Source organism: Cebidichthys violaceus, unplaced genomic scaffold (assembly GCF_023349555.1).
Source record: "Cebidichthys violaceus isolate CVI_PGR_0920_01 unplaced genomic scaffold, fCebVio1.0.p SCAF_10, whole genome shotgun sequence".
Taxonomy (NCBI): domain Eukaryota; kingdom Metazoa; phylum Chordata; class Actinopteri; order Perciformes; family Stichaeidae; genus Cebidichthys; species Cebidichthys violaceus.
In genome coordinates, this window is record NW_027176263.1 from 9,503,706 (window position 1) to 9,515,585 (window position 11,880).

The following is an 11,880-nucleotide window of genomic DNA, read 5'->3' on the forward strand; positions in this document are numbered from 1 at the left end:
GAAAATAAGGCTCTGACTCCTGACTCGCCAATGCCTAGTAAAGTCATATCCCTGGCTTAGCTTGACCATTTAATATAATCCGTTCATATGGAGGAAGTCTCTGGGGAAGTTTTCAAGGACAAGTCATGTTTAAGCAGTATGCCTTTATGGTTGGTTTCAATCCATTTAACACGGCCACAAAAATAGTAACGGAGGATTTCGCCTAACAGACCCACATTGGTTCAGGCCTCCATAGTCGTACACATTTACTGCTTTTATACTGAATCATTCGTAAGATATGACTCAATTAATCTTTAATAATCCCTTGAAGGCTTTGGTTTGCTAAGGCACGAATTGTTTATAGTTGTATACAGTAGTAAAAAGTGAAGCAATACAAAATATTTACCAAATAGATGTTTTACAATGTAATGAGTGTAAATATTATTGTGTTGGCTCTGTATTAAATCAGATGAACAGTGTTATTATGATGGGAGAATGTACCAAGCATACATGTAATGTGTGCATTATGTAGCAGTTGTAAACTTTAATACTTCAATGCAGTTATAGCATCAAATCATAACAGAAGTTATCTCAAGACACTTTATATAGAGCAGGGGTATATCTTACTCTATAAATTACAGAGAGACAACATTCCTTCATGATCAAGCACTGGGGCGACAGTGGCAAGAAAAAAATCCTCCCCTGTAACGGGTAGAAACCTTGAGCAGAACTGGGCTCTGGGTGGGCGGCCATCTGCCTCGACTGGTTGGGTTGGAAGAGAGAGAAAGAGAAAGGAGCTAAAAGAGTCTCTATATACAACGCTAAATGGAAGCACTGTTTGTCTAAGCGTTCCCTTTTTTCTTTGTTCTGTCATTATCAGACTGTGGGTGCTAACACTGTGAACTCAGCCTTGTTATGCTGCTGTACGGAAAACTAATTTCACTGGCTCTGGCCGTGTGGTCGTTAAAGTGGCGTGGGTGTTTAGCAGCAGAAGTACAGCAAATGCCATTCGCAGAAAGTGTACACAGATTGGAAAAAAAAGAAAAACAGTGCAGCAAATTGAAATGTTATTAATGCAAATGTTATATTCCAGAAAAGCTCTGTGAAGCGGTCTCTGTGCAGTCTGATGGCCCCTCTAAAGTGCCCCATGTTGCACCACTGGGGGGGGTATGATGATAGCTTGGTGGATCCACTGTGACGTGCCATTTTCATACTGTGTTGTATTGATTTCAGAATGTGTTTTTGTGTCCAGCTCCCCAAAGGAACTTTGAGATTGCTTTCAAGATGTTTGACCTGAACGGCGATGGAGAGGTGGATCTTGAGGAGTTTGAACAGGTGCGTAGCCAAACACACAAAACACGCACACACTCAGCATATTGAAGGAGACATACGGTTAAAACAGCCAGCCCACCCGTTAGGACTGTGCTGTACCCACAGTAGCGACTGATTGCATTACAGTAACCAGTAACTCACGCTGACAGGCATTAAAGGAAGGTTGATGTGCACCACTGTGACATTTTCTAAGAGGGAAAAGATAAGTGCTGTGCTCTGCACTCTGTGATATATCATGATCTCTACCACTGGATGTGGTGGAGAGTTCATGATATACATGTACAGTATTGTTTGTATCGAGGTTTTTTAAGTTAAACCTCATTATGTCAGAGAATGGATGAAAGATGCTTTTAACTGCTTTTTTAATATGAAGCAACCAAGTGGTTTGTAAATCAAGCCAATCTTATACAAACCCCACAAGCTTTTGTTTGTCGGATAACATCATTTTTTACTATTTCTATGAGATTTTTAATGGATTAATACAAGTATACAGTACATAAAGTACCTCTGAAACCTAGTCTACACCATCGTCCTGGTTGACATGGGACACACCCCCCCCCCCCTCAATCCTTAGGTCCAGAGCATCATTCGTTCCCAGACCAGCATGGGCATGCGGCATCGCGACCGCTCTACCACAGGAAACACCCTGAAGACGGCCGGCTGCAGCTCGGCTCTCACCACCTACTTCTTTGGAGAAGACCTGAAGGGAAAACTCACCATCGGCAGCTTTCTGGAGTTTCAGAGGAAACTGCAGCATGACGTGCTCAAACTAGAGGTAATGAACGAGGAAAGTGAACGAGTGGAGGAATAGAGCATTCTACTAAGCGTTTTCATCAACTGGTTTACTCTACTATTGCTTACAATTATAATAAATAAATGTGAACGTTACAACTTTGATGTAATCTTAAATCTTAGTCTCCGCAGCACCTGTTCAGGGACTACCCTATGCTAGTTGACAGTGAACAGCAGTAAATATTACTGTTCCTGTTACATTTAGTCCCCCGGTAAACACACAAATACACCCAAAAACTAGTTCAAGAGTCAGATGAAAAGCAAGGAGGTGAGACGTTGTATATAAAACACATGAGAAGCAGGGCAGAGGATGACAAAAGCACTGTGTGGATTGTCTGTCGGCACTGGCCGGTGTCACTCAAAGCTGTGACGTTTGGTTATAGAAGCCATCTTCTGTCTCCTCAGTGACACCAGACCCCTCCTCGTGCCTCTACAGTTACAGCCACCGATCAGTGTTGCTGAGCATATGGTTATTCTAATCTATTTAATTAGCGTGGGTAGTGCCTAACTGATCACTGAACCGTAATGGATGCCGCCATCTGAAGCTCCCAAGAATAGGACTGGAGTCGGAGCATCTGCCAGAAAGAAATCGCTATCTGTCAGGTCTTAATGATACCACGATGCTGCGAGAGGGAAATCATAACACCACAGATGAGAATGACACCAACATGGATCATACAATCCAATTCCTCCAATTCACTCCTCTCTCTTTCTTTATTTGCTGACCCTGCAGCTCACCCAAGGCCATATTTCACCAGCTGTAGCAGGTTTTTTTGCCAGCTTCTCACTTACTTTCTCTTATTCTTGTCTTTATAACTTTTATGAATCCCCTTGTTTTTGTATTCCCAATGAAGCTGGAATTACAAAAAGGTTTCAGAGCATCATGTATACATTTAAAAAAAAAAAATGCAGGAATTCAAAGTCTCTGTCTCTATCAAGCCTGTATGTCAATGCATAACAACAGAAATGTCAGAATAACCAGAGCTGCTGTCGTTAAGCGTGTTCTGCTATCATCTTTACTGTTTTGGTTCTCTCTCACCGCTCTAATACGCTACCTGCTCATCGCCTAATATCATTTGACTTCCCCTCACAACAGGTAGATCCTCCGCGGGTGCGTGAACGGTCGGGTCACCGCTGAAATCTTTACTGCAGGCTTATTTCAGCTCAGTCATGAGCTGCCGCTCACAAGTGCGACAAATTAACATTTTGAGAGGTCGGCGTGCTCAAGAGAGAAAGAAGGGAGGGAGCCGCATAGACTCAGACATAAATCCACTGGATTGACCTGACACAGCGACGGCCCACAGCTGTTAAGCCATACTCCAGTGGGACATTGTAAAAAAATACAGAAATAAAAGCGTGCACATGCAGATTTAGTGTCGCCAATGCCAGCTCCAAGCATGATTCAACTGGAAGCCTGACACCAGTATTTACTGTTTCCCATCTCACCATGCCCTCCTCCTATTAATTTGTTTGTCCCTCTGCACAGCACTCAGTCTTCATCTGTGTCTCTCTCACGCTACAGTTCGAGAGGAACGACCCTGTGAGCGGCAGAATCAGCGAGAGACAGTTTGGGGGTATGCTGCTGGCCTACAGTGGCGTCCAGTCTCGTAAACTCAAGCAGATGCAGAAGGGCTTGAAGAAGATGTTCAAGGATGCACAGGTACATAAATCTGTGTGTTCTTAGTCCCGCTCTCGTGGAACTCTTGAGACAAGTGATTGGCGCTTTGAGGTTCTATGTGGTGCCTCATTTGGTGCTGTGGACTGTTTTGATAAAGTGGCCTACATGTGACGGTGTGTGTGCCTGAGGGAAAAAAAGAGATTGTGCCGGGACATTGCGAGTGTGAGAGACAGACTGGACGTGAGGTGATACATCACCCGGAGAGAACAGCGCACTCGGAGGCTGCCGTTATCCACTTAACTGACATTTACTCTCTCCGACTCTTCTACCTTCCGCTATCTCCGTTTGTGGTGACCAAACACAGAGAAGCCAGTGCTCAGCAGCAGGGCACAATTACTCCATCTCTCTTTGAGCTTTTTAATAAAGCCTTCAGGCTTTGTCCTCCTTGGGTGCCCTTCTATCCGTAAACAACTTAAGGAGTCAGTCTACTTATTATACTCTGTATGCTTATTTTGTTTCGTTCAGATGCACGGTTTCTTGCAAACAAGAGTTTTGACTTTCCTTCCCCTACACGTACTTTCACAAAACACCACCACCTTGCTCTAAGCAAGTCAAATGACTCCGCTGGGACAGACCAAACAGAGGAGAAATGTAAAAATATTCAAGATGCAGAGGGCTCGGAGTATATACACCTATCCCTCTTCCATTTCCAGTGCTTTGTATCAACTTTGGTTTCATGCCTCAGCTTAATGAGCCCCATCAGTCACTTGACTGAAGATACGCCCATGCGTATCGTATCCCCAGAAGTGTTGCAGCAAAAATTCATCCCTTTTATGTTTTTTTTACCCAAAGATAGTAAGAATCACATGAGCCATGATAAGGCACATTTGATGGTTAAATGCAGTGTTTAGCAGAGAAAAGAAAGCAGGGAAGCTGCCGTGTCTCCAAGGCACGAGAAAGAGATGAGGCTGGTGCTGCCAGAGTTGTGTCTCTCTAAGGAATTAAACTGCAGTAAGCGCACCCCCCCCCTTACCCCTCTTTTTCCATGCCGGTGTGTCTCTCAGCATTGGCATAACCTGTAATGTAAATGAGAAAATTGTTATTTACAGCCTGAGACCAGCTGCTCACTTTTCTTTGCAAATGAGCTCATCAGCAGCGTGGCAGCTGTGTGACTATGCGTCCGTGTTTCTATGTGCACGTGTGTCTTCAGACCGTCTGTTCCCCTGTCCTTCCACGGCACACACTGTTCATCCTTGTATGTCCACTGCCTCTGTCCACTTCCTCTTGTCGTTTGTGTCACACTGCTGAGATGCTCCCGAAATGTTACTGTGCAGTCCCAGCTCGTGTTACGACGATGTTTTTTGTAATGATTGGGGAGCTCTAATGCCTCCGGTAAGACGGCAGGAATGATTTGTTTCAGAGTTTTCTCACCCAGACTCATTTTGTATATTTCATCTTGTGCAGGGCATCACATTTGAGGAAGTGGAGAATTTCTTTACCTTCCTAAAGAACGTGAACGACGTGGACACAGCCCTGAGTTTCTACCACATGGCTGGAGCCTCCATAGACAAAGGTACACCCACATGCGCCCTTTTCCCTTTTCTCTCTGACATTCTCTCTTTTCTCCATAATTACTCCCCTTTAGCCTCAACTGTTGTCACTTTCACCCTCTGTCTCTCAGAGCTGTTAACACTCCGCCAGCCAGATTGGCTTCCCACATCTTCTTTTGCTTGGCTTTGCTCCCAATCCTCGCTCAGCCATTTGTCATTGGTTTGTCCATCCATCCTTTTATCTACCTTCCTCCAGGCCGGCAGGAGAGCGCATGCATTGAATCCAAGACCCACGAACGTGCGCGCATGACGGTTCACTTTGCAGGCTACCGATGCCCACTGACACATGTCAGAATCATCATCACTGGGGGAGGGAGAGTGGTGTTGGGACTGGGCTGACCCATCATTACATGGTTGCTCCAGGATGGTGTATGTCATCTGTAAGCTGCTGACTGGAGCGTAACAAAAGCTCAACCAACACTTCTAAAGTACCCTAAAGCAGGAGGCTAACATTCTACTCCTAAAGATTTCAGTCATGGTAACAGTAAGTTTCATGAATTCTTAAGGAAAGATGAAAATAAAACGCCAAAGTATGGTTTACATTTCTTACTGCCTTCATCATTTCAAGTGTTGATTGTAAGAAGAAATGTTATTTATCTCTCTGTGGTTGCTTATTTTTCCATTACTCCCTTGCAACATTTAAAACTGATCTGCTGTCAAAAAATGCAGTAAAATGAATGTTGTCTTGTTTAGTAGAAACATTTTTGATAACCGGTCATATAACTGTGGTTTCCTCTGGCTCCTTCACATAATAACTTCCCTCTAGTTTAGCCGGTTGAATGCTCTTAATGTAAAGCAGCTGCTGTTGGGTGTTTAGTTTGCACGAGCAGTAACTTCATTCAGCTCAACAGAATAAGAAGAGAATGAAGAGTAAACCGTTAAAAGGCTGTTATCAATGAGACAAATCCTCCTGTGTGTGAAGGACATTTGAACCGGTGTGGAATACGTCAAATATGATACAAATACAATCTAAAGAGGTAATAACTGATTGTAAATGCATTGTATTGAAGAAGATGCTGACCATTAACAGCATCACTAATGGGGTTTGATTCCATGAAGATCTTTCATGAAGAAGGATCATGATGTTGACTGTGGGTGACTCGGCATTCTTACTCCTGAAGAATGTGTCCGCAATGATTATTCCAAAAAACACCAATTGCTAAGCGTCAAGTTGGTCATTAAATTAGTCTTATTTCCTTTATCTTCCACAACATTAACTTTTACTGAAATCGTTCGTCTGTCAGATCCCAACAATGAAAGTCGATTAAATGCGAGAGCAGCGCAGGCCTGTAGCTTTGACAATATGGCAAGTTGTTCGATGAGTCAATGTTTTCTTAGTTTATTACAATGATTCAGTCCTTCAATAGGCCTCCATATGTTTTCTGTCAGCACATCCATTAGTTGTGATTCACTGATGAAACAGCTTCTGCTGTAAGAGTGCAGGGTCTACCCTGAGGTGCTCGTCTCCAGCGTATGGTAACAGTAACAAGCCGTGTGTGTGTGTGTGTGTGTGTGTGTGTGTGTGTGTGTGTGTGTGTGTGTGTGTGTGTGTGTGTGTGTGTGTGTGTGTGTGTGTGTGTTGTAGTGGGATATTGAAAACACCAGGCTTCTGTAGGTTTGTTGAGAGCTGCCAGGCATACGTCTGCATATTATCTCCGCGCTCCCGTTGTCCGTGCAGTTAAACCGTCTTCAAGCCTTAAAGGAATGCTTCGCCCACAACATGATCATTTCTACATCAATTACTCACCTCCTGTTGCCTTGAATCCTCGAAGGAAACGTTTCTTTCCTCTCATGCCTCCACGGTGAAACGGTGGAGGCGTGAGACTGTTTATGTGGATGTGTTTTAGATCGTACGGTGTGTTTTCTTCAAGAATTCAAGGCAACACGAGGTGAGAAGTTGTCATGAAATGGTCATTTTGTGGGTGAAGTATTCTTTTAAGGAGCTCTTGTTTTGCTCTCTTCTCTTTATCATCTTGTGTTTCTCTTTTATCTCTTTCAACTCACTCTCAGAAGATTTCACACCCTTTTAGTACATTTTCTCATACGTGGGTGTTATCTGGACTGCTCATTATTAAAGGTAGAAAAGAAGGCCACTAATGAGATTCTCTGTGGAGTGATTCAGCTGTTTGTTTTTTTTGTCTTGCCATTTGCAGGGAGATTTTGTCAGATATTATTTTCATCCCCAACCTCTCCTCTTCCTCATACTCCTCCATTTCTTTTAAACTTTGTGTGCCTTTTGAAGTCTGAGGCGGTGTAGTTTTTCATCATTTTATTATCTATTTGCTTTTTTGAAATAACCCCAGAGGCTTTTTTTTTTTTTTCATTCCCCTCAGCCAGTCTCCTTTTCAGCTAGATGTCCTGATGCTGCCTCCTCCTCCTCCTCCTCCTCCTCCTCCTCCTCCTCTCTCAGATAAAGTCTACCGGTGAATGGGAGTCCTGCCTGCTATCGATCCCAAGCAGTTTGCCTGGCACACAATGTCCTCCACATGAGTCATTTATGAGCTGGCTTGTGTGACACGCACCTCTATTATTCTCCTCCACAAGATGGTGACTCTATCTCTCTCTCTCTGGTTTCCTCCCTCCGTCTCTCAGTCACCATGAAGCAGGTGGCCCGCACCGTGGCCAAAGTGGAGCTGTCAGACCACGTGTGTGACGTGGTGTTCGCTCTGTTCGACTGCGATGGTGAGTACCTGGCTGACTACATTCATGGAAAGCAAATAAAGCCTCAACTGACAGGTGGAAATCATCAATAAATGGACCTCGTCTCCTCCCCTCGCTCTTCTTTATTTCATCATCTCTCCCCTGTCCATCACCCTTTCTCTCCCTCCTCCTCCGCCTGTCTGTCTTCCTCAGGTAATGGAGAGCTTAGCAATCGGGAGTTCATAGCGATTATGAAGCAGCGGCTCATGCGGGGGCTGGAGAAACCCAAGGACATGGGCTTCACTCGGCTGGTGCGGGCCATGTGTAAGTGTGCCCAGGACACGGCCTGGGACTTCGCCGTCCCAAAGACGCAATAGAGACTGCGTGTGAATAAAGCAACAACGGCAGCAGCAGCATCCAAGACCTTTTTACCTTCAACAGGTCTCCACCATTCAGACAGACCAATAATGCAATGGACTCATTCTGGCCGCAGCGGTGAGGGGCATCTTCAACCATTAACGCATGTTGCTGTAGTTCAAACTATCAGTATAGTGACTGAAGCATGCTGACACATTCTGTCCCTGAAAGGCTTCTCTAGCATGCCTCTCCAAGGCATCGCGGGTATTTGTATATAATCAAATTATTATTGTTATTTCTGCCATATTCTATTCTTTTATATCTGCATTTAACACATTTTACTGCAAAAGGCCAGAAGAGGAATCCATGTTATTTGACCTTCTGCTGTATACATGCTGCAGTAAGTCTGTTCTATGCGGAGAACAGACCTCAGCTATTTCTTTGGTGGGACAGACGTCTGTAATCTTGTTAGCGCCTCTTCATCCAGTCTGCTAGCTCCGGCTGCGTCTTCATTTTGTCCCATAAAAGATCAACGATGCTCGTCTTGCTTTACAATGTACTGTTCAAAGTGTGTATTCTTCTAGTTGGTGCCCACTGAAACACTTTATATAAGATGGATGTCAAAAGAAATGCTCTATTAAAGATGTTTTTAATAACGTAAAACCGATTACGCTTTATTTATGAGCGACTGTGTTCTGCTCGACTCGTAAGTTGGATTGTTGTCCTGCCATGTGCTCGTTTTCACTCTTTGACTCTGAGGGGAAAGAACAGTGGGGGATTAGTGAGACTAATCTATGGCGCACCGAGGAAGCCATTTGTCATGTGAAAATGAAATTGGGTGGAACATTTCGGAGCAAAACTGCTCAGCTGATTGTATGACGTGCCTTTGAGTGCGTGTGCCAGGGGAAGATGCTAATGTGTGTGTGTGCGAGAGCGAGAGCGGTCAGCAGTTTTGTCTAATTGAAATGGACAGGATGGGCAGTCCTCGGCCTCTGCTGCCCATTAAAAGATTGTCCTGCAGCCCCTTTGGTACACATTGTGCTGCATTGGCCTGAGACGGCTGGCTTGCTCTCTTGCACACACTGCGACTGACAGACGGAAGTGGTGCTCTGCAGTGATTGCTGGGCTGAAGATTAGGTTGAAGGACCTCTCATCAGTATTCCTCACCCGTGTTCTTGACTGAGCTTAAGTCTGGCGTTACAATCAAAAAGATTGTTTCTATTGAAAACACGAGACAAGAAACGTGTCTGACAGACGGGAAACAAGCAAATTAAACACAAAAAAAACACCCGGAAAAAGAAAGAAAATCACATGAAAAGGAGTCAAATGTTGGCATTTACATCCTGTTAAAAACTATTACGGAAGAAAATTTTAAAATATATATATATATATATATATATATATATATATATATATATATATTTTTTTTTTTTTAACAGAACATCCTTAATGTATCAACTTTACAAAACATCAAATTTTCATGAGCAACAAAACGTTTTCAAATTTGTGAAAATGCTTTTTTAAGTGTTTTACTTGTCTTGAGATAAAAATAAAAAGAACATCTAAACCTTTGGTTTTTCTGAAAAATTAAAACTCCAAAAAAGGAGATACATGGTTATAGCGACTCAATACTCAATTCTTTTATCTGCTGTACAGCCTTGCCCACCAGCACTTCCTTCATCATAACTAGTGCTGCTGATTACAGTGATGTTCATGAGCGATTAATCTACACATATTATCTTTTATGAACCACTTTAGTCTGTCTAGTGTTTGGAAATTGTGAAAAATGCGGTCAAATTGTTATATCCAACCAACAGTCCAAAAAAACCCACCTAAAATCTATTTATCATAATATATAAAACTGAAAATCAGCTAAAAGCAGTGATAGTGCTTGATAAATGACTTTAACACCTAATTGACTGTAGAAAAGATGTTAAATTAGTTTTCTCTCAGTTGATTAATCAACTATTTTATTTCAGCACTTATAGCAGCAAAGCAAAACACTGCTTTACTTCTGCTTTAAAATCCTAAAGGTCCTGCAACTGGTAGTTTTCTTGTGGATTCCAACATGCTGCCAGCAAAAATCACCCAACGGCATGGAGTCTCTCAACATCAGTTCCATCTGCACTGAGAAGTTGCCCAGTAGCAGCTGTACAGTGGCTGTAAGGCAGCCCCCCCCCCCCCCTCTCCTCAACAGCTCAGCCGTGTAAACCCCTGAGCAAGCCTGCTCTGTCAGATTCCCTGCCTGGTGAGCAGTGAAGCAATGCCCAGTGGTTCGCTGTTGTCAGACTTTGGAAAGGGGGCTATATTTGGAGTGACTGCAGACCTCCCTCCAAAGTCAACAGCTCTTTATGTGTTGGCACAGAAAAGTACACACCGTTTCCTCAGAGTGCGGATTCATAAACCGTATGGACAATGCACACGCTGTTTGTCAAGTGTGCTAAGGAATTAAGCTTTTTCTTCTCACTGAATGCAGCGAGTGTATACGCTCCATTAGGCCATATGTCATGTATTAGAAGTTAATGCAAAAATAATAAACTATATATTATTATTGCAGAAATGTGAGAACAGAGTTCATCCAGTCTAACTTCTCCATAAGGTTTTAAAAGGAAGGCTATATTGGAAGTAGTTTAAAGTTGTAAAAGACTTTCTACTGAGCTGTTTGTTTTCTGATACAATCCGCCAACGTTGCTCTATTAATACTGTCACAAGTGTGATTAAGAGAATTTTTAATATGTAATGATATATATGGTTGTACAGAACATTTTGTAAGGAAAGATGTGAACCAGATTAGGTAGTCACACCAGTGCTTAATTAAAAGTGATTGACAGTATCGAAGCTGTGAAAAGTTGGTAACTGAAGTCAAATTATTATACTGTTGCTGCTTTTTACATGAAGATAATTTGACCAAGGAATTAGTTTTATTTAATTTTTTTCAGTGAATGTTGGAAGAAAAGTAGCCTACATGAGGGCAGAGGGCTTTTCATATTTCATAAAATATAAGTAACTGTATAAAAGACCTAATTGAGTAACTTGAAAGGGACAGTATTGAAAGGAATACAAGGTCTTCAATTCATCAGATCTGGTTTACAAAGCTGTGACAGGCAGAGCTATTTTATGTCTTCATATCAAAAGATGTAGTCTGATGCTCTAATTGCTTGGTAAAACAATAAAAAGACATCTTGCATTTCTCCACACTGAACACTATGGGCAGATAAACTGAACGGACAATTCAGACCCGAGAGCATGTCGGGGATAATGGCCTTTGTTTGGGTTAACAGGGTAAATCAAAGGGGCACTACCCTGGCGATGTCATCAGGGTTACCTCTCCTTGGGCTTGGTTAATGGGAAGTGTAAGGTCTAGCCTCTGGAGGGTGACCCACATTAGCAGCCACCCTCAAACCTGTCCCATGGCAAGTAATAAGAAGTGACACCGCAGTGCAAAGAGCTGCATGACTGCCATCTAGTGGCTTTGATGAAAGTGTAAGGAGTGATTGTCCATTGTCCACTCTGCATCCCCTCCAGAGAAAGAACTGGCCACTACAGACGGAC

At 43.0% G+C, this 11,880-nt stretch overlaps 1 protein-coding gene across 1 annotated transcript in view; it reads left to right on the top strand.

Annotated features, from left to right (window-relative positions):
• Nucleotides 1-8,991, top strand: part of micu1 (mitochondrial calcium uptake 1) — a 29,505-nt gene extending 20,514 nt beyond the window's left edge. The window contains exons 7-12 of the mRNA XM_068724864.1: nt 1,232-1,314; nt 1,886-2,086; nt 3,626-3,763; nt 5,186-5,294; nt 7,924-8,013; nt 8,185-8,991. Of these exons, the coding sequence (XP_068580965.1) occupies nt 1,232-1,314; nt 1,886-2,086; nt 3,626-3,763; nt 5,186-5,294; nt 7,924-8,013; nt 8,185-8,348 (785 nt within the window). The 3' untranslated portion in view covers nt 8,349-8,991. The remainder of the gene's footprint in view (nt 1-1,231; nt 1,315-1,885; nt 2,087-3,625; nt 3,764-5,185; nt 5,295-7,923; nt 8,014-8,184) is intronic.
• The last annotated feature ends 2,889 nt before the right edge of the window (nt 8,992-11,880 follow it).